This window comes from Eptesicus fuscus, chromosome 2, assembly GCF_027574615.1.
Source record: "Eptesicus fuscus isolate TK198812 chromosome 2, DD_ASM_mEF_20220401, whole genome shotgun sequence".
Taxonomy (NCBI): Eukaryota; Metazoa; Chordata; class Mammalia; order Chiroptera; family Vespertilionidae; genus Eptesicus; species Eptesicus fuscus.
The window spans coordinates 102549210-102571430 of record NC_072474.1 but is presented as its reverse complement, the minus strand read 5'-3'; the positions used below and the strand labels follow the sequence as shown (position 1 = coordinate 102571430).

The 22221-nt window shown below is 46.0% G+C and overlaps 1 protein-coding gene across 1 annotated transcript; it reads left to right on the top strand.

Moving 5' to 3' along the window:
- The first annotated feature begins 2242 nt into the window (after positions 1-2242).
- On the top strand, positions 2243-15986 carry SMIM20 (small integral membrane protein 20). Its single transcript, XM_008140198.3, has 3 exons — positions 2243-2451; positions 14499-14555; positions 15315-15986. The coding sequence occupies exons 1-3, from the start codon at positions 2343-2345 to the stop codon at positions 15350-15352; spliced, it is 204 nt and encodes a 67-aa protein (XP_008138420.2). The 5' UTR covers positions 2243-2342; the 3' UTR covers positions 15353-15986.
- The last annotated feature ends 6235 nt before the right edge of the window (positions 15987-22221 follow it).

Genomic DNA, 22221 nt, shown 5'->3' with positions numbered 1-22221 from the left:
CCCTGCCAACTCGTTCAGTGCTTGGTCCTGAGTAGGTCCACTATAAGACTTTGCTGATTTAATTTATAGGTCGGTGGGATTCTCAGAAACAGGGAGAACACTGGGATCCAAGAGATGGGCTTATATTTTGTAGGACTCAGTGGCAAGCAAGTGCTGTTTTTGGTGTGATGATGCTAATAAGCTTATACAAATGGCATGGATGGTCTATAAAACAGAGCAATCCTTGCCTCGCCGCTCAGGGAGATGTTAAGCAAATGAAATCACACCCATGGTGATTTCATCTGGGATTCCTTCTGCTTTCAAAGACAGAAATTCCAACTGGCTCCAGTGAAGGAGGGACTTTGTGCTACTGAGAAGGTCAGGGATAGATCCCACTTTAGGCACAGCTGGCTTCAGGGGTTCAAATGTAACATCCGCATCTGATTTCTCTCTGTCTCTCAGGCCTTCCTCTGATGTATTGTCCTCATTCTCAGTCTCTAAATGGTGGTCCCCAGCAGCTCCAATCTCATCCTCTCAAGTTCAAAGTCAGCTTTCCAGCAGCTGGGACACACTATGGTTGGCTCAACATGGGTCATGTGGCTAGGAAGTTGCAGCTCTATTGGAGGATCAACTCCTCTGGTGAGGGAGCTTAGTCAGGCGTGGTTATATGCTTACCCTTGGAGCAGGGGAAAAATAAGGGTCTGAGTGGGGAGAGAAGCCCCAGCTTACTTCATGGATTTAGAATGGGAGAGGAGTGATTTGCCAAAAGATATTCAGGGTACTATTAACCGGGAGCGAAGTGGATGCTGCTAAAATGACAAATATGCACTACAGGGATTTTCGTATCACATGATATAAAGCATGCATCACTTTATTCCCTCTTTGCTAGGAAGTCTTCTGTCCTCACCCTAACAAGCTCCTGCTAGCGCCTGAGGAGCGGCTGCCGGACCGCACAGTCATCCGTCTTCCTCCTCTGAACCTCTGTAGCCCGCAGGACCATATCACTCACTGGCAACATCGGGTCATTAGTTTTCTTTTTATGTCTATGTCCTGTCTCTCCATCCACATGGCAAGTTCCTGGAGAGCCAGGGTCACCTCTTACTCATCTTCGTGTCCCCTGTAGCACTTTGCCTGGTGTTTGGGGCATGGCTGATAGTTCATAAATCTGCTGACAGATCAAACACCTGATTTATATTCTTCTGGAGCCACAGAAGTAGACAGTAGCTTGACTCAATGACAAAACTACAAAGAAAGAGGAACTTGTGCTCTGACAGCACACCATTTCTGAAAGACCATAGATCTTCTCTGGACTAAATAATGCTGCTGGGGTCAAGATAAATATCCTCTTTGCTCCCCAGCTCCCAGCTGCAGGTATCATTCTTAGTTGTAAAAGATTGAGTGACGGTCGGGTCTGAGGAATCTTAAGTCTCAGCAGCTCAGTATATCCCTGGGCAGGTCATATGCAGGCATAGCCCACCCAGGATGGAGGATGGCCATCTCAGAAAGAGAAAGCAGATGTCTGTCCTCAGTGGCCTGCCACCCCAGGCAATAAGGCAGAGCCCCAAGGTCCCTTCTGTGGGACTGGCCACAGGCTCACTGCCCTGTGCTGATTCCCATTTACTCCCCATCCTCACTGGTAAAGGGAACAGGGAGACAGGAGGGATGGAAAAGCAGAGTCTTTAAAAGTCTTCCTGGAGCATGCATGTTGAGACAACATGCCTCCCAGGATAGTCTCGGTCCAGAAGCTCCTGTGGCTCGGGTTTCCGAATCCACCTGCGGGCCATGCTGGGGCAGGCGATTTGCCCCTTTGTCTCTAATCCCCTCAAATCACCCTCAGGGAGGCCAAGGGACTCGTCCAAAGCCAGGCAGCCAAATCGTGGTTGCCTCGCCGGTGAAATGGGCCGACTAATATGAGGATTGAGTCAGCGAGCCACAGAGAGCACATGGCTCATGGTAGACAGTTGCTAAAATCAAATGAACGGGGGAAGGACAGGAACGCGTGCTTGGCAAAGGAGGGTGGGGCACAGGAGGTCAGAAGAGTGGTGGGTGGGGCGGCTGAGGTGGAAGCCAGGCCGAGGGAGGGGCAAGGCAGGGAGCAGAACCGCGTAAGGGAGAGCAAAGAAACTCCACTCTCCAACCGCGGAGCGCTGGCCCGAGGCCCCGCCCCTAACAAGCCCCGCCCCCAGAGCCCGCCTCTGACCCCACCCACCCTGGCCTCGCCCCGCCCGCCTCCTGGCCACGCCCCCCAGGCCCGGAAGCGAAAGCGGCTCCGCCTCTTCCGAGCCGGGTCGGGACCCGGCCGCGCGAGCGGGATTCCGAGCTGCGGGGTTCAGAGCCGGTCGGGGCAGTTCCCTGCGGGCGCCATGTCCCGGAACCTTCGGACCGCGCTCATTTTCGGCGGCTTCATCTCCCTGATCGGCGCCGCCTTCTACCCCATCTACTTCCGGCCCCTAATGCGGCTGGAGGAATACAGTGAGTGACCTCTGACCGAGGGTGGTGACCTAGCCCCAGGAACGCCCTGTCCCGTCACCTCCACGTGGGGACGCGGGCGGATCTCGGCTCCCGGGTCAGGCTGACCTGGGTCTGAATTCTGCCGTGTGCAGCTTCGTGACCTTAGATGAATGATGACCCAATCTCTCGGACCCTGAGCAAGTAACTATTTCTCTGGTATCTAAAGTCAAACCCTCGCCTCCCCTGAAGACTCAGAGGTGGGAAGGAAAGTAGCCTGCACCTAGTAGGTCGACACTAAATACTAGTTCATACTGACAGTCAACATTAACTGAATGCTCAGCATGTGTCAGGTTAGGAGTACGTTGGATCGTTAAATGTTAACCTCACTTTGAGGCAGGTATTATTTCACGTTATACAGGCGGGGAAACTGAGGCTCAGAGAGGTTGTATAACTTGCCCAAGGTCACACAGCTAGTAAGTGGCAAGGCAGATATTCAGACCCAGGCCTCTGTCTTCAGGGCTTGCACACACTGTAGCTGAAATAATGATGTTGGGGGGGGGCGGGGGAGGGGGTAGACAGATTGAACCCTAATCTTCCTGAGCTTGAAGATGATTTTATTGGCAACTTCATTTCCACTCCCAGGGATGTCTTTGGACGGAAATGTTTCAAACCTCAACTGCCAACCTGGATTTTTTTTAGTTTTTCCTCTCTTTCCTCAAATCCTTTTTCAGATTCTGCTGTCTTCATTTGAAGCTGGTTGCTCACATGACAATGGTGAATATCCTGGGAGTAATTTTCCTCCTTAATCATTCAAGTCCTATCATACTAAAAGCCAAACTCTCCTTCCTTGAGACCTATACCTCAGCAAGGATTAGCACTTTGATACATCTGAAACCATCTGTCAGAGAAAAAATATTAGGCATTAGAGGCTCATTTTGTTCTCCAGGAAACCTGAATCATCTTGAAGATGGAAGAGGGCCAACCGTGCCCCTCGAGAATATTAGCAGAAGCTGATAGCTTGGCGATTTGAAGGCAAAAGCTCCTATAAATGCTCTGCCCATTACAAATGCTACAACCTTTGGTTTATGGAGGCAGAGCATTTTAAATACACATTTAAATTCCCTTGTAGCTTCTATTCATCAGCCAAGATTGAAATGGCCTCTGCATTCTGCCTTCCAGCCTAGGTACCGAGCCTGGAGGGGATGGGGGAGGGGGGGAATGTCAGTCTGCGGGAAGCCCAGCATAGTCTATTTCCATCATCCTTCCTTATTGGATCCGAGTCACAGGCTGTTTTATTACAGCCTCTAGAATTGAACATGGGACAAGGGCGCCTGCTTTGGATCCCACTAGAAAAGTTTCAAGTTTTTAAAATTTCTTTATTGATTAAGGTATTACATATGTGTCCTTATCCCCCCTCCCCCGCCCCCCCCCCCCCCATGCCCTCACTTCCCTGCTGTCTGTGTCCATTGGTTAGGCTTATATGCATGCATACAAGTCCTTTGGTTGATCTCTCCCCCTTACCTCCACCCTCCCCTACCTTCCCTCTAAGGTTTGACGGTCTGATTGATGTTTCTCTGTCTCTGGATTTGTTTTTGTTCATCAGTTTATGTTGTTCATTATATTCCACAAATGAGTGAGATCATGTGATATGTATCTTTCTCTGACTGGCTTATTTCACTTAGCATAATGCTCTCCAGTTCCATCCATGCTGTTGCAAATGGTAAGAACTCCTTTTTTACTGCAGCGTAGTATTCCATTGTGTAGATGTACCACAGTTTTTTCATCCACTCATCTGCTGATGGGCACTTAGGCTGTTTCCAAATCTTAGCTATGGTGAATTGTGCCGCTATGAACATGGGGTGCATTTTTGAAGACTAGAGCAGTGGCCTTTAACTGGGGATGACTTTGTCCCCCCAGGGGACGTTTCATTCTATCTAGAGACATTTTGCTTGTCAGAACTGGGGGTGGAGTGGGGTGGGGTGAGTGTGCTACTGGTTCTAGTGGACAGAGGCCAGGGATGCTGCTGAACTTTGTGCAGTGCACGGGACAGATGCTCACGATCACCCAGCCTCAAATGTGCATGGTGGCAAGGCTGAGAAGTCCTGGTCCAGAGCAGACGATCAAGGTGTGGGTTTGTGCCGTATGTCCCAACAACAGTCTGAAAGGGATACTCTAGAATCCGTGGCTATCTGAGTCACTTGAAAACAGGCAAATCGGGCCTTTTAGGTGAACGCTTTGTGAGTGGCCACAATATCTGCATTTAAATTGGAAGGCAGTCTACGCCTGCCCACTTTTTTTTTTTTTTTTTGCCTGCCCACTTTTATGGTTCAGTTTTAATTCGTTTGCCCAACTCGTATTTGAGAGTCACAACTGACTTTTTTTTTAAACAGGTAAAATAATACTAAACAACTAGTATTTACTGAAAGTTCATTATACATACTATGTGTGGCAACCTTCCATGCATTAACGCATTTAGTTCTCAGAATAGCCCTTTGTGGTAGCTGCTATGTGAGCATCATCCCCATTTTATATGTGGGCAAACTGAGGTCTGGAACAGTGAAGGATTTGTACAAGGACCTACAGTTGATGAGTCTACAGACCTGGGATTTGAATCAGTGCCTTAATCGGTGCACTGTGGCACGATACTGCCCCTCTAAGGGAGTGAGAAAAGGGTGTAAGGCAGATGAAGGTCTAGGATGAGGACCCGTTAAGGTAAGTCCTTAACCTCTCTGAGCTCAGCCTATTTCCTCATCTGTAGCAGTGGAGCTCACAGACTGACTTTACGGGTTTTGGGGTGTTTTTAATGAGATAACAAGTGTGGAAACACCTAAAACAGTCTTATATTATCCACCCCATAAAAATGTTTAAAAGATAAGGAGCCACGGGGGCAGAGATGTGAGACAAGGAGATTTCAGCAGGTTGACACACCCAGGGCTGGTGGACTGGCAGGAAACTAGGATCCAGGCAGGTGAGGTGTTCGTGACTGTGGGAAACCACTGGAAGGACAGACTTTAAGTTAATTTCAGCACATTCAACTAGCATTTGTTTATCTTTAAAAAACAGCTTTTTAAAACCTGGATTGTAGCTCTGGCTGGGTGGCTCAGTTGGTTGGAGCATCATCCCGTACACCAAAAGGTTTCGGATTCCACTCCTGGTCAGGGCACATATGCTAGGCTTCAGGTTCGATCCCCGGTGGGGGGGCTGACAGGAAGCAACTGATCAATGTTTATCTCCTACATCCATGTCTCTCTCTCCCTTCCTCTCTAAAATCAATAAAATAAAAGCATACCCTCGGGTGAGGATGAAAAAAAAACACAAACCCCAAACCCTGGGTTTTCGTAATTACTGTGCACCTGTCACTGGTAGGTGCTGGGTGTACCTGATGGAACAAGACAGTCAGAGCACTCCTCTGTCTCACTTCACTTTCACCTTCACCCTCGACCCACTGCTTGGGCTCTGAGCTGGTCTCCCTGCTTCCACCAGGCCCCAACTACTACCCATTCTCTACCAGTAGCCACGGTGGTCTTTCTGCTTACTTTTTATTGCTGATTTCTGCCTTATTTGCATCTGTAGTCAAGGAATGTGGACTGTGATTTTGATTCTTTGATATTGGTGAAGATTTGCCTGGTGTCTTAGTACAGATCAATTTTTACAAATGTTCTCTATGTGCTTGGAATGCTGTCTCGTCTCTGGTTGTTGGATATAGGTTCTACATATGTTGGTTACAGATCAAGCTTCTTAACTCTTTTAGATATCTTGAGGCCATGTTATTGGGTGCACATGATCTAGAATATTCTGGAGAATTGTTTTCAATTGTCATTATATAAGGGTCTTTTTTATCCTAGATGTTCCTCCCCCACTCTTATTTTATCTGATATTATTATAGTTAATCAACTTTCTTTAGGTTAATATTTTTCTGATGTATCTATCCTCTTATAGTCAGCCTTTATTTTTTTGTTGTTATTGTTAACACTCACCTGAGGATATTTTTTGCATTGGTTTTTAGAGATAGTAGAAGGGAGAGAGAAAGGAAAGAGAGAGAGAGAGAGAGAGAGAGAGAGAGAGAGAGAGAGAGAGAGAGAAACGTCGATGTAAGAGAGATACATTGAATGGTTGTCTCCTGCATTGTGCCCTGACCAGGGCCAGGGATCAAACCTGCAACCCAGGTGCCCTTGACGGGAAATTGAACCTGAGACCCTTTGGTGTGTGGACTGAAGCTTAACCACTGAGCCACACCGGCCAGGGCTAAACTAGATTTGTAATCCAATCTGATTATCTCTTTAACTGTTGCATTGAATTCATTTTCATTATGTTTACTGTTGTGTTTACTTTTATTTTTTCCATCTTATTTTGTGTTTTCTATTCCAACTCTATACTTCCTTTTTTCTCCTTTTGTGCCTTAAGGCTTTATTTTTTTTTCTCTCCTGTACTATGTAGTTTGAAAGTTTTACATTTTATTTTTATTATTTTATGATTATTGTTTAACGTTAGTCAGTATCTCTACCCTCCTATGAAATATACAAAAACGTTAGCACGCCTGAGCCCCATCCTAGTCTTATGTATAACCTCAGTCCTGCCATGTGCTTGATACTCCCTACATCACGGTGTGTCTAGTCGCTGATCGTTTCCCTTCACCCGCATTCTGTAGGCACCAGGCCTTCTTGCATCTCACTCCTTTCGAGTTTCAGCTTTCTTCACTCTGAAATACATCTTAATGTTCCTTTGGTGAGACTTTGTAACCGGAAAAATTCGTTCTTGTTTGTCAGAAAGTATAGAGAACCAGGTCTTCTGCTGTGGCTGTTGTCATGCCATTTGTTCTTTGAATTTGATCATCTCGCTTGACTACAATACTTCAGTAACCCTCTGCCGTCCTGAGAGTCCAGCCAGGGGAGGATCACTGAAGCATCTGAATCGGGAGAACGAGGTGATGAGATTCACTCTTTATAGGCGTTGCTCTGTAATGTGAGGGAGGGCTGGAAGGGTCAGGGCTGGAGGCAGGAAGGCCAGGCTCAGGAAGGCTGTACGTCCCGTGGGCACAGGAGAGCAGGGAGAGGTGACTGGAGCCTGAACCAGGGTGGTGGCTCTGGGACTGGGAGGTGTACTGATTTTGGGAGCTGTAGTTAAGAAGTAAACGCTGCATGGATTTGTGACTGAGTAGCCACAGGGAAAGGGAGGGAGAGGAAGGAGCCTGGCACCCAGCTCTCTGGCTCCAGCCTCTGAGGAGATGGTGGTGCAGGTCATTTAGTAAGGAACCCAAGAAGGAATCAGTTTTGGGGGTGAGGACGAGCCAGTTGCATTTGGGGTGTGTTGAGTTTTAGGTGTCAGGATGTGCTCTTGGAGATTTCCTAGAGGCAGGGGGAGGTGCCAGTCTGGAGCTGAGGTCCTGGGTCCGAGCAGGAGCTAGACATGCAGTGTTGTCAGCAGTGGATGGGGTCAGAGTCACTGAGGTAAGGGCTCCCAGGCAGCATTCAGAGATTGAGAGGGTCAAGCTGGCCGAGGACCAGAATGCTGGCGGACACTGAAGAGCAAGCTGTCAGGAGACGGGGACCCTCAGAGGGGACCAGGAAGGGGTGCCCCAGAGCGAGAGCATTTAAACCAGGAGAGGCTGTAGTCACAAGCCCCATGAAGACAGCTCTTCATGAAAAGGGGTGTGGTCAGCAGGGTCAGGCTCTTTGGAGACAGGAAGATAAGTGAAAATAGCCATTATTTTTTTAAAAAGGTAAAGGTCATTGGTCATTTTGTTAAGAATGCTTTAGGTGGTTTGATAGTGGGCAGAAAGCAGATTGCAGTGGATTGGAGAGTAAATAGTGTATGAAGTTGACTAAAGGTGCTTGGCTGTATGGGGAGGAGAATGACAAAGTGTATTTGCGGCAGGTCCAGGGGCCTGGGGAGAGTTAGGTTTTAGTTTTGTCTGGGAGGGAAGGGAGAGCCAAGAGAGTCTCTGGACCAAGAAAGATGCTGGAGAGAGAAGACAAGCCATGGAGTGGGAGGGGCATGGGACCGTGAGACCAGATGGAGGAGAGAGCCTTGGGCGGAAGGCAGGACACTTCCGTGAGCTCAAGAGGAAGGGCAGGTGTGGACGCAGCTAAGTTAGGTTTGAGGTTGGGAAGCTGTGGGCACTTTCAGGCGATGACTTCTGTCCTCTGTAATACAGGAGGTCCGGTCGTCTGTCAGTGTGAGGCACAGACACCAGCCAGGCACAGCTTCCTTGCAACCCTCTTGTCTCTGGGCTTCTGTGACTGCCCGCTCCGCCAGTCCTCTTGGTTTTGCTCTTTTGCTCCTGCCTTTCAGCCACTGCTCTTAGCCTCTCCTGTTAGGCCTTCCTCTCTGACTGTCCCGCATACGTTTATATTCCTCACAATTCTGGGCAGACCTAGGAGAAACCCATGGTTCTCGGAAGGGCAGGGCAGACATCCAGCCCTTGAGAATTGCCAGCGGTGGAAAGGGAGGGGCCGAGGCCATGTGGGGCTCAGGTGTAAAGTCAGGGTGGGCCAGTCAGCTGGGCTGGCCTGACGGATGCTGGCCGGCTCGGGTGTGGGGAGTGCGGGGTCAGGGGGGTTCCAGGGCCTCTGCCCGAATAAGCCACAGGGCAGCAGAAAAGAGGAGAAGGCTGCCTAGGTAAAATCAAGCCAAGGAGAGCTTCCATGCTTTACAGTCAGGCAAGTCTGTCACAGGACTGCCTCATGGGATTTCACGTCCACAGGTCAGTTCTGCACGTGCTGCGTCGGCACTGAAGTGAGCACTGGGATGATGCGGTTGGCCTTCATGGTCAGTGATCCCAGACAAGAAGTATGGAGACCACTGTGCTTCTGAGGGAATCCCAGATGTGCCTTTCAGCTTTCATCCTGTTGGCAAAGCGTGGCTTGTCGGAAGAGCCCATGCTCAGGGACGAGAACAGGTGCTGCAGCTTGAAGCCTAATCTGTCTTCGTATAGCAGAACTAGACAGTGATTCTGAACATGGCCTTTTCAGACAACCTGTCTATGGCATTTTTAGGCCAGCCTGTGAAATGAGACAGAATCAGGTCCTTTTCTGCGGTCCTGCTCGTTTTAAAATTTATTAGATCTGCAGAAGCATAAAAGCATAGTTTTGCCAGAGACCCTGTGCTCCTTGTGTCCTCTCATTTAAGGGACTTGTCCAAGGTCACATAGCGTATTGCTGGGTGGACACAACCCTAACTCCCCAACCTTGTCTGCTGCTTGCTCCTGCGCTTCTCACCTGACAGCAAGGAGTGTTTAATAGCAGAGTGCGGGTTACACGTAAGAGCCGCGAGAACCTCAGTTCTCCTACCTCTCGGTTGTGTTTGCTGCAACTTGCTGCTCCCAAGTAGCAGTATATTGTACAGAGTCCGAATACGGTTACACGAAATCACTTGGTGTGCAAATCATCCCAGAAGGGCATTTTCCCTACCACATGCGAGGTGCTTAGAATATGCTTTTTATTCCTTCCACCGTGGAGTCCAATAAGATGCACAGACAGACAAGTCTTATTTTCTAACCAGCATTACAGAGCTCTCGGGATTCGACTAGACTCTGATGAGGAAGCAGAAGTGTTTGTGGGGTTGGGAGGAGCCAGTGCTTCTAGTGGCCATTTGGTCCCCTCGGCTGCTGGCTCACACTCACACTCGCCGCCAGTGCCCACCTGGTTCTGGATCACCCCGTGTACATCTGGATGATGAACGTGTCCAGGCAACCGCAGCAGATGGGAGCCTGGGATAGTAGTTTTTAAAATTTATATTTGCTATTTGAAAAAAGCTGCTTTGAAGTAATCATCATGGAATAGTCACAGTGTTGTTGGACTTCCTTACACTTGTTTTGCAGTTGTGTATTTTTGTTATTAAAAAAAAAAAAAGACGGAACAAAACAGAATTGTGCAATAAATTCCTGTCTATCCTTCACCTAGATTTACCATCACTCATGGATTTTTTTAAAATTGATTTTTAAAGAGAAAGGAAGGGAGAGGGAGAGAGAAATATCGATGTGAGAGAGAAACATCCCCGACCAGGGATTGAACTCACAACGTAGGTATGTGACCTGACTGGGAATCAAACATACAACCTTTCGGTGTACAGGTCCACGCTGCAAACCGACCTAGCCCCTGGCCAGGGCATCAGTTAACATTTTGCTACATTTGCTTTCTCCCCATATGTAAAATATAACCAATCTATACATACATATACAGAGAGACACATATACATATATACTTATATCTATGATTAGAATTATTACTATTGTTTTGCTGAACCATTTGAGAGTAAGTTAAAGTCGTGAGTTCTCATTCCTAAACACGAGCATCTATTTCCCACGAACAAGGACAACGTTCTCTTACATAATCACAATACAGTTATCCAATCCAGGTAATTTAATATCGATACAATGCTATTATCTAATATTTAGCCTACAACCAAATATTGTCATTTGTCCCATTACTTAGGTTGTGCGTTGCTTTTATTTTAACTGTTTATTGGCAGGAGGAGATGGGGTTGGGAGGTCCTGAGGTCATAGTCTACACCTGGACAATATGGCCATTAAATATAAGGATATGTTTTCATTTTCAAAGACTTAAAAATTATTAGGTGATCTCTGTTACTACCATACAGAAACCTCCTGGTCTGCATGCATTACCAGCTTAATAATGCACTTCGGCCCTATGACTAGAGATAAGGATCCTCAATTAAAACTACAAATCAAACCTCTGCCTTAACACTAGGGGGCAGAGTCGGGCTTGCTGAAACTCGGAACGGGGCCTTTTCCAGCCGGCATTGCAGAGCCCCAGGCCCAGTATCACATATTGCGTTTTAATCATTTCGCTCCTGATAGAAGCACACACTCATTGCTGAAAAGTCAGTCATGAGCTTATCCTGATCTGTTCCCATCGTTAAACCCCCTGACTTCTGCGTTGCCCTTTTCCTGAGGTTTATAGACACCTGCTATTTCTCTAATGATAACACAATAGAAACCTAACTGTCGGCCTCATCAAGATGTACTTGCTAAATCCTAAGGGACCAGTTTGTTTTCCTTTAGCGCATAATGCATTCACAAACAGTGTCTGTGTCCTGTCGTGAATTTATATAAGACTGCTCTGGCCTTAAAAGTATTTATAAAACATTAATGGGTTGAAGAACCAGGGATGTAGATAGGCTGCTAATTCCGGTTATCAGTTGTTAGGAACTGGTTCAGCAAATTGGTTTAAATTGCCTGTCCAAGCCAGTTTAAAAAAAAAAAAAAAAAGAGGTGGTTGCATAAGGACAAGGATTATAAAGTGATTATGGTCTATTTAAATTAAATCCTCAGCCTCTCCAACCTCATTAGCAATTAGCAAGAATGTGTGAGGACAGGGATTCCTTTCTCTTTACTCGGTTCTCCATCGCATTATAAGAGCTTAGACACAGTTAGGCATTCTGTCCTTGCCTCAAAAGTCAACTTCCTGAGATGGTTGGCATTCCGCCCGCTGCTTTGGCTTTGCAGTACCTGCCTCTCAGAGAATGTGTTCGGTACACCAGGATGTCTGATTTCCTTACATCTGTAGGTCTAGGTTGCTTTCTTTTTATTTTTTAAAAATATATTTTATTGATTTTTTACAGAGAGGAAGAGAGAGGGATAGAGAGTTAGAAACATCGATGAGAGAGACATCGATCAGCTGCCTCTTGCACACCCCCTACTGGGGATGTGCCCGCAACCAAGGTACATGCCCTTGACCAGAATCGAACCTGGGACCTTTGAGTCTGCAGGCCGACGCTCTATCCACTGAGCCAAACCAGTTTCGGCTCTAGGTTGCTTTCTGGCAATCAGTTTTTTAAAAAACTCACTTCCCTCTTCCATAATACTAGAGAATGGACCTTTTAAGTGTGGAAAAATATATCTTTTTTGTTTGTTTGTTTTTGTTGATCCTCACTCAAGGATATTTTTCCATTGATTTTTAGGGAGAGTGGAAGAGAGAGGGAAAGACAGAGAGAAACATCGATGTGAGAGAAACACATCAGTTGGTTGCCTCCTGCAGGAGCCCCAACCAGGGCCCGGGCTAGGGAGGAGCCTGCAACCAAGGTACATGCCCTTGACCGGAATCAAACCCAGGACCCGTTGGTCCCCAGGCCACTGAGCCAAACTGTCTAGGGCAGTGGTTCTCAACCTTTCTAATGCCTCGACCCTTTATTACAGTTCCTCATGTTGTGGTGACTCCCAACCATAAAATTATTTTTGTTGCTATTTCATAACTGTAATTTTGCTACTGTTATGAATCGTAATGTAAATATCTGTGTTTTCCGATGGTCTTAGGCTCTACAGCAGCGGTTCTCAACCAAAAATAATTTTATGGTTGGGGGTCACCACAACACGAGGAACTCAAAGGGTCGGGGCATTAGAAAGGTTGAGAACCACTGGGGTAGGGTGAAAATTATATCTTTTTGTTCCTGGCACAATCAAGGACAGTGTAGTCTTTTACTCACTAGCATTCCCTAAGGGCATGTTTGAGACACATCCAGACTTCGAGACTTCCATGTAGACACTGGGGTAGGGCCCAGTCTTTTAGGACTTGAACATGTTAGGAAATGAGACCACCTGTTGAGTTATAGTAGAAAGACTTATGCCTTAGAGCAGGGGTGGGGAACCTTTTTTCTGTCAGGGGCCATTTGGATATTTATAACATCATTCTCGGGCCATACAAATGATCAACTTAAAACTTAGCCTGCTATATTTGGTCAAACATGTAATTAACTCACCCCTAATGCCTTGGCAGGGCCAGACCAAATGATTTCGGAGGCCTTATAGGTCCTCAGGCCAGACGTTCCCCACCCCTGCCTTAGAGGCTCCATCATCATCCCCTCCAGGTGGAAGACGTCTTTGGCACATCTTGGTCCAGAGGGTCTTGGCTGCCATTCACCTGCTACTCTTCCCAGAGGCCCAGTGAGACCACAGCCGGCCATTGTCTGTAATGAGCTTCATTATGCTCTGTCTTCTCTGTGCCCCTCTTAGAATTGGATATCAAGATCCACGTCATCCCTAGTTCCCAGTTTTTTATTTGTCAAAGCAAAACTTCGCATTGATAAAACTATCAGGCAGGTCACTTAGGATTGACTTTCTGCCACATCGCCGGAGAAGCAAATTCAATGAGTATTGGCTTGGGCAAAACCCTGTTTCTTGTACCTTTATGCCTGTGTAACTTCATGAGAATTCAGAGGCCAGAATAAAGAAAATGGCCTAATATTAAATAAGAGCTAAATGTGGATTTAAAGAAACACTGTCAGCCTGATTACAGCGCAGGTCTGATTACAACGTTTAATTACTGTAATTTAGTAGTAAACATCCTCTGGCTCCAAGTCTTTCCCCTGAAAAGCCACCATTTGTTTTTCACGATACTTAGAATAATAAGTCTTTGTCTTCACAGACCTTGGGTTTATTCTAAACCACTTAGAAAGATGTGTCAGGGTGCTTGAAGCCCACAGATATAAAACGCCCAATTTCTCTTGGCCCTTGCCTGTTGGACATCTCCAAAGAGCTCCGCCAAGCCGCTGTAGCTGACACGCACTTTCTAATTGGCACAGCACCTGCAATCAATTAGGGAAGCTTCAATTACCCAAACCAAAGCCACCCACCCAAAGATTAATTTTCTGCTCTATTTCCTATCAAAAACATAGCATATTTAGCTCTGGGCCTACTCCTTCAGTGGAGTACATTTTAGACATATAAACTACATCGTTTTCTGTTAATTGTACTTGTTCCTTCAATTCAGCAGCCTTCCCCTCATAATATCATGCCCACCAGTTCTTTCCGAATTGTTTTTTCGGTTGTTTTGTTGCCTGTCCAAAAATGCTGAGCGCACAGAGAAAAGATGTTAGTTGGGAGCTTTTCTCCTGAAATATGGCTTGCTTGCTTTTCCTGAAAATACCCAGGCTTGTTGCTATAGGATCTGTCTTCCATAACATAAAAACTTTTCGTAATGGCATCTCTGAATTAAAAGCACTCATATAAAGTGGTTTCTAGTTGTCCTGTCGTCCCATGTAAACACAAGTCTTTCCACCACCCCTGTCTCCCCTTCTTGCTAAAAAAGTAATTTTTCTGTTGTGTTTCTCAGAGAAGGAACAAGCTGTAAACCGGGCTGGAATCGTTCAAGAAGACGTGCAGCCACCAGGTAAACTTGAAAATCAAAACACAGTCTCAGTTGTACGGTTGTGTGTGTGTGTGTGTGTGTGTGTGTGGGCTTTGCAATGGGAGAAATCTTTTCTGTTAGACGCTGGACTGTGATTTGCTGCTTATTTCACAACAGTTGCCACCTCATAGGTGCCTCCTCCAGATTTCATTTTAATATTTCCCTCCAGAATATTTTCTGCAAGTTTGCACCCTCCTCTTTAGCCTTTGATAAGTAGGCTTAAAAATATAACATGTCCAATTACATATGGAGGGAGAATAGCTGTTGTGCAGACTTATTTGCCAAGCACCTATTTAAACACTACCCTCATGGGAAAATACTGTTTACTTGTGAGCTGTTTTAATTGATGCGGGATTCTGCTTTGTACAGAAGCTCAAAAGTTCCCTTTATGGCTGGATGGTTAAGTTACTTTATGATGATCCAAGTTGGCTGAGAATGAGAGGTTTCCAGCTTATTAACCCAAACTCTTGTAATCTGCGGCAACATTCTTTTTTATTTCGTTTTTAACTAGGCCAGAGGCATCTCTTCCTGTTTGGGGCCTTTTCTGAGCCATTTCGAAGTCTCTCGTGGCTGCCATGGCTTCCGAGCCGTTCATTCCAGGGCTCCGGCAGCTTGCCGCCTTCTCAGACTGCATGTCAATTGCACAACGCAATTCTGATGTCACTTTGTTTGTTGGGGGTTGAGGGAAGTGATAGGAAGTTTAAAAACGAACCCTGTTTTTATTCCTGTTTCCTCCTATAGGGTTAAAAGTGTGGTCTGATCCATTTGGCAGGAAATGAGAAGGCTGTCACCAGCTCTGATTATGAAATTAGACATCTTCATGCTCTCCATTCTGCAGCAAGTGCGATAAATCACCTCCTATAGAACGACGGCGGGAGAAGAAAACTGTAATGCCATAAACATTACTGTGCACAAGGACTAATATTTCCCTTCTTAATACCCAGAGAACCCTGGAACAAATCACACCATTAGGAAGGTTTTCGTGATTCGCTTTACTTTCTACAAATGAAGCTGTCTCACCCAGCTGTGTTTGGAGAGCTACTTATTATTCAGTCTCTACTTCTTACCCAACCGTGTGCTGTGATATGAATACAAGCAACCAGGAGACCTGGGAGGATCCTAGTCTGTTTTGCCATCTTCCAAATAGAAGATTGCAGTGAAAACCCACCATGCTGAGGAGCCTCAGAGGTCTCTCTGAGAATGTTAAAGTTGATAAAACTCTTTAAGGACAGCGTTCATTGTCTCTTTAAGAATAAACAGTTCAGCTGAACTAACTCGCTGAAGGTAGCTGCGTGTTGGAAAATAAATAGGAATCAAGTCAAACTAAGTAGGAATGCATGCCTAGTAGGAATCAGTGTTGAATTAATAGAAATGAAGCAGGGCATATTAAAATGATTTCTTTTTACTTGACAACAGTCTAGGTTCTTTTGTAAATCCTTTCTTATAAATGCACTAAATTATACCAATGAAGTGCTATTTGACTAGATTATATTTGACTAGATATTTGAGTGTGTGGTTGTCAGTTTGTATACAAGTAAAAATTTTAAAGGCAAATAGCAGATTTGTTGAGACAAATACTCACTGAATGCGATTCTCTACCAGGTGCCTCACCAGGTGCTACGAAATGAGTGTGAGAATACTCACTTCTCTCTCTGGTGCTCAGTCTGGCCCCTACTAGATTATATGGTGCTTTTGAAAAGACACATCTTTTCCAGTTGTAGATTTCCCAGAGTGCCTTGCACATTACTGTAGTCTCTCTTTAGATGAGCTGCCTGATGACATAATTTTATTATTGTGTACTGGGAGTTTACTTAACAGACAACTGGCTGGATTCTGTAATTACTGTCAAAAAGAAATAGGATTGCATGGATGGACCTGGAGAGAATTATGCTAAGTGAAATTAGCCAATCAGAGAAAGATAAAGTATCCCATGATCTCACTCATATATGGAATCTAATGAACAAAATAAACTGATGAACAAAATAGATCCAGAGACATAGAAGCATGGAATAGACAGTGGAACCTCAGAGGGAACGTGGGAAGAGATCAACCAAAGAACTTACATACATAACCCATGGACACAGACATAGGGTGGTGAAGGGCTGGGGTGGGGGTGGGGGTAGGGAGTGGGCTAGAAGAGGTCAAAGGGGGACATATGTAACACTTTGAACAATAAAGATTTAAAAAGAAAAGAAATAGGATTATTCCAAAACCAAAGTCATAATTTTTGGTAGGATTCTCCTAACATTTAATTGACTTATAGTTAACAACACAATAAAAGAAGCTCATTCGGGGTACAATTTGATCCCTCTTTTCCTTGGAGGGGCCACCAGGAAGTTGTGTAACGTAAAGTCCAATGTTCTGTTAGGTGCTTAATTGACATTTCTATGAGTGAGGCAAGCGCGTGTAGCTTCTGCTTTGGATGATACCCAGGCTGAGATGACTGTCTCGGAGAACTTTGGGGCCTGGGCTGCCAGTTTGTCAGATGAAACAGACTCAGTTTAGTCTCCTGAGTGGGATCTTTGTCCTGGCCTTGACCCTGCCCTTGGTTCACCTCTTCCCCGAGATAAAGGGGGCTCTCTTGTTCTGCTCAGCTGCCTTGATGTTTATAAAAGGATCACTCTTCCTGTTGTCAGAGGGGTAACGTAATATCACACTTTGCTGCCCACACTTAACAAAGGCTGGTTGTAAGAGACGCTACTCAGAGGATTGACTGAGGGATTTGCAGTTCATTCATCCCAGGTGTGCCTCCTGGCTGCTGAGGAAAGCACTGGAAAGAGGGGATCTTAGTCAAATACATTTAGGAAACAGTTAAAGTTAATTAACTACTTCTAATTTGATGATTTTTGAGAGAGGCATAACATTTCTCAGATGTGTTTGATCACAGAACATCTTTCACGGATTATCTTCTGGGATTAGTGACCGTCAACATCCTTTTGGGGAAGTCTTCTTCTAGACTGGTGCTTCTCCAACGTTTTGGTCTCAGGACCCTTTAACACTCTTAAAAACTTTTGAGAACTCCAGAGTGTTTCTCTTTATATGGGTTATATCAATAGATACTGGATTAAAAGGTAAAACATTTTAAAAATATTAATTCATTTGAAAATAACAACAACAAACTCATTAGGTTAGTATGACATATATTTGTGTAAAAAGTTTATTCCCGAGACAAAATAATTTGCTAATAATGTCCAGCTTAATAGAAGACAGCTAGATTCTCAAATCGGCTTCTGCATTCGATTTGTTGCTAGATCACATGTCATGTGGCCTCTGAAAAACTCCACTGTTACACAGTCAGAAGAAGATGAGAGTAAAAAAAGGTAAATGCTTTTGTGGCCTTGTACAAATAGTGTTGGCCGTACAGAGCCTCTATAAATGTCTCAGAGACCCTCAGAGGTTCCTGGACCGCACTTAGATTCTACTCCCCCCACCCCCAATTCCCTGTGGATATAGTCAGAGCTTTTGAGAATTGTGTATCTGGTTGCAGTAGTTCCCTAATTGTTGCTTATAGTGAACTGTGCTTTGGCATGCCCTTATTGAGGGAGATTATAAAGGAAGGGGAGACACTGACAATATTTTATGTTATTACTGAAATGAAGTTGGTCCTGTATTTTTGATGTCCAATAATATTATTTTTTTATGTTTGTAACGATTTCAGAGAGGAAGGGAGAGGGAGAGAGGGCTAGACACATCAATGATGAGAGAGAATCATTGATCAGCTGCCTCCTGCACACCCCCTACTGGGGATGGAGCCTGAAACCCAGGCGATGTGCCCTAACTGGGAATTGAACCCTGACCTCCTGGTTCATGGGTTGAAGCTCAACCACTGAACCACACCAGCTGGGCCAACAATATCCTCTTTATAAAGCCTTGGGGTGACATTTCGTTTTTATTATTAACTAGAAGCCCGATGCATGAAGATTCGTGCTAGAATGGGCTTTCATTTCCTTGGCTGCCGGTACCACCTTTCCACTCCGGCCCAGCCCCTTTCTGCTCCAGGAGCCACCTCTTTCCACTCCAGCCCTGCCTTCCCACGCTGCCCAGAGGCCCTGAGAGACTGGGGGTGGGGCAGAACACCTGCGTCGTCGCCATGGTGATGACGCCAGCATCCCACCCTGTCACTCGGTGCCTGTGTATGCAAATTAACCAGCCATCTTTGTTGGGTTAATTTGCATATCACTCCTGATTGGCTGGTGGCGTAGCAGAGGCATGGTCAATTTACATGTTTGTCTATTATTAGGTAAGATGTTTTCATTGATTTTTAGAGAGAAGAGAGAGAGAGAGAGAGAGAGAGAGAGAGAGAGAGAGAGAGAAACATTGATTGACTGCCTCCTGTATACCCCACACTGGGAATAGAGCCTGCAACTGGGCATGTGCCCCTGGCCAGGAGTCAAACCTTTGACCCTTGGTGCACAGGATAATACTCAGCCAGTTGAGCCACACTGGCCAGGTGGGGTGGCATTTCTTAAATCTCAGAACCAAAAGTAGCCACGCTGCGGAACAGTTGGTACATCTGTCCAGTGAGCATGATTTGTCACTTGTTTCCCTCTTTGTATTGGCTGATAGGAAGCTCAACCACATTTGCAGTCAGCTTCTTAAAAAGCACCTGAGACCTGTGGGTCATTACATTCACTTTATCCCTTTTCCCCCTGGCCTTATTTTCCTTTCTGCTTTCTCACTTCAGTTTTCTACCTCATATTGTATGGGAGACCCCTCATTTGAAAGTGAGGCAGGGCATAGACAGTATTTCTCCAATTGAAAACCACTTCTAACCTAATAAGGGAAATGAAGTAAATTCACAACAAAGATTAAAATAATACGGACTATGAAAAGTGCCTTTAAAAAGGTTTAGAGTATGTCCTGACGCTGGACACCTGCAAACCCCGTGTCCTGCACTTCTAGTTATTCAGGCAGCAGAAATGCATTCACGAGTTCACCAGGAGACACGCTAGAATGCCCACAGCAGCCATGGAAACTACTCCAATGCCCATCAACGGAACAATGAATAAATGAACGGTGGTGGTCACACGGACGGAATACGGTATAACTATGGGAATGAACCAACACAATCTCCGGAACAATGCTGAATGAATGGAGCCGGTTGCCAGCGTAATACTTTTTAGATTCCATTTAGATAAAGCACAGAAACAGTGTAAACTAGGCCATGCAGTTGCAAGTCCGGGTAGTGGCTACTCTCACTTAGGAAGGGGAAGTGTGACGATGGATTGATCATGAGAAACGACTGGCCTCTGACCTGGAGGATGAATCTGAGAGGATGTTCTCGGGGCGACGCCAGACGGGGCTCAACAGTCCTGTGTGGTCAGCAAGCTGCCGCTCCCTGCCTGCCTGTGCCTCCCGGGTTCTGTTGAATCCGCAGCCCTGGATGGGACACCATGGACAGGTGATTTCACTCTCCCTATTCACCCACACCTGCTGAGAATTACCTTCTGCAGCTGATTCTGCCTGTTGGTAACAAAAGACACAGCTCATTGGCAACCCCTTGTGGGAAGGCAGCAGGAGTTGCCTGCTGCCTGCTGTGCTGAGCAGTGCCTAAGAGGGGGTGACTCCGCTGCTCTCCTCCCTGGAGCGGGGTGCTCAGCAAGGCAGTGTCAGCCAGGTCCCCTCTCCAGGATCTGCCCCCTGATTAGAAGCAGCAGGGTGCCCATCATTCCTCTACTTCCATTCTGCTAAGTGGTGTTTCCCCAAAGGGTCATCTGAACACACTGGGAGAGACGAGAATTTTGCTCCTTACAAGAGTCGGGGAACGGTCCACAGCAGTCTCCTCCTCCTGGTGTTCGCTTTCCGTGACCATACCTGATTAAAAGAAAGTGCAAAAATAAAAAATGGGATGCTTTGTCCAGACTCTTTTGGTTGCCAGTGACAGAAAACGAAACCCCAAATGGTGCCCTTCCCGATGGCTCAGTTGGTTGAGTGTTCTCCTGTGCACCGAGGGGTTGCGGGTTCGATTCCCAGTCAGGTTGCTGGTTTAAAGGTTTGATCCCTGGTTGGGGAGCATATGGAAATACGGAAAGTAACTAATCGATGTTTCTCTCTCTCTCTCTCTCTCTCTCTCTTTCAGCATGTCCGCAGTTGAGGATTAAAAAAACCAAAATGGTGCAATAAGAAAAGTCAGTTATGTAATTAAAAACTTCAGGAACACCATCATTTTATGTTATCACAATCAGTTTTTAAAAATATAAGCCATAGGTCACAATCATTTGTGAATATATAGAGTAATTATACCCAGAGCCCTCAAGAAAGAGCCCTGCTGGATAGCCTAGATCAAGCATGTCAAACTCAAAGGCTAACATGGGCCAAATAAATGGCATGCAGCCCGCCAGCCGCGAGTTTGACATGCTTGGCCTAGATGGTTACAGGCTTTGCCCCTCCTGGTAGACTAGCTGCTCTCTCTGTCCCACTTCTTACTCCCTCTCTCATGGGAATGCTTACTCCCACCTTCCACCCCCAATTTTGCTCATCCCTCTCCCATTCTCTCCCTGCTTTGGGTGGAGCAGACGTACCCTCTGCTCCAGGAGTAGTTTCGTGGTCTGATTTTGACCAATCAAATTGTTGTGCAAACTTCTGGCCACAGGGATTGGACCTGGGATGGGCATGTGACCCAAACCAAGCTAGTATCTATGCAGGCGTTAACATTGCTTGCTGGCCTGCGTGGTCAGACTAGGGGAGGGTCTCTTTTTCACCAGATTTGGAGCTATGGGCGGCAGTGGTTCTCAACCTTTCTAATGCCGCGACCCTTTAATACAGTTCCTCATGTTGTGGTGACCCCCAACCATCAAATTATTTTCGTTGCTACTTCATAACTGTAATTTTGCCACTGTTATGAATCGTCATGTAAATATCTGTGTTTTCCGATGGTCTTAGGCGACCCTGCTAGCGGTTCTCAACCTATGGGTCGTGACCCACAGGTTGAGAACCGCTGCTGTAGAGCCTAAGACCATCGACCCTGCTAGCGGTTCTCAACCTGTGGGTCGTGACCCACAGGTTGAGACCCGCTGCTGTAGAGCCTAAGACCATCGGAAAACACAGATATTTACATGACGATTCATAACAGTGGCAAAATTACAGTTATGAAGTAGCAACGAAAATAATTTGATGGTTGGGGGTCACCACAACATGAGGAACTGTATTAAAGGGCCGCGGCATTAGAAAGGTTAAGAACCACTGATGGGCAGCTATCTTGCCACCAAGAGGGCAGAGCTGGCCGGAGACTAATACCGTCATAGAAGGAAACAACAGGAGATGGAAGGCAGGTCCTGAAGACACTGCTCACATGTCCTAGGTTCCCTGTGTCTGAAGCAAGGATATCTCTGAATCCACACATGATGTGAAGAAATTCTCTTTTTGCACCAGTTTGGGTTGAGTTTTTGTCACATGCAATCCAAGAGGGTCTTGACCAAGCATCTCAATTTCACATTTTAATCATTTTTCTAAAATGTATTCTGCATGTCATTTCCACCTTAGATAAAAGAGGTTAAACACAATCCAGCCTTTCTTCATGGCTTCGGTTTATTGCTGTTGTGCAGTGTGTCTCAGGGGCGGTTGGGTTGGGTCAGACGTGTACCTGCTGTGCTTGTGAGATTTCTGTGTTCCTTATCTCTGCCCTGCCTCACAGCTGTAAGGAGCAGGC

What these genes read in the sequence shown, in the direction of transcription:
- SMIM20 (XM_008140198.3), top strand. Translation starts at nt 2,343, where the DNA reads ATGTCCCGGAACCTTCGGACCGCGCTCATTTTCGGCGGCTTCATCTCC. An exon ending in AATGCGGCTGGAGGAATACA is followed by an intron (nt 2,452 to 14,498) that starts GTGAGTGACCTC and finishes TGTGTTTCTCAG; the next exon opens with AGAAGGAACAAGCTGTAAAC. An exon ending in AGAAGACGTGCAGCCACCAG is followed by an intron (nt 14,556 to 15,314) that starts GTAAACTTGAAA and finishes TTCCTCCTATAG; the next exon opens with GGTTAAAAGTGTGGTCTGAT.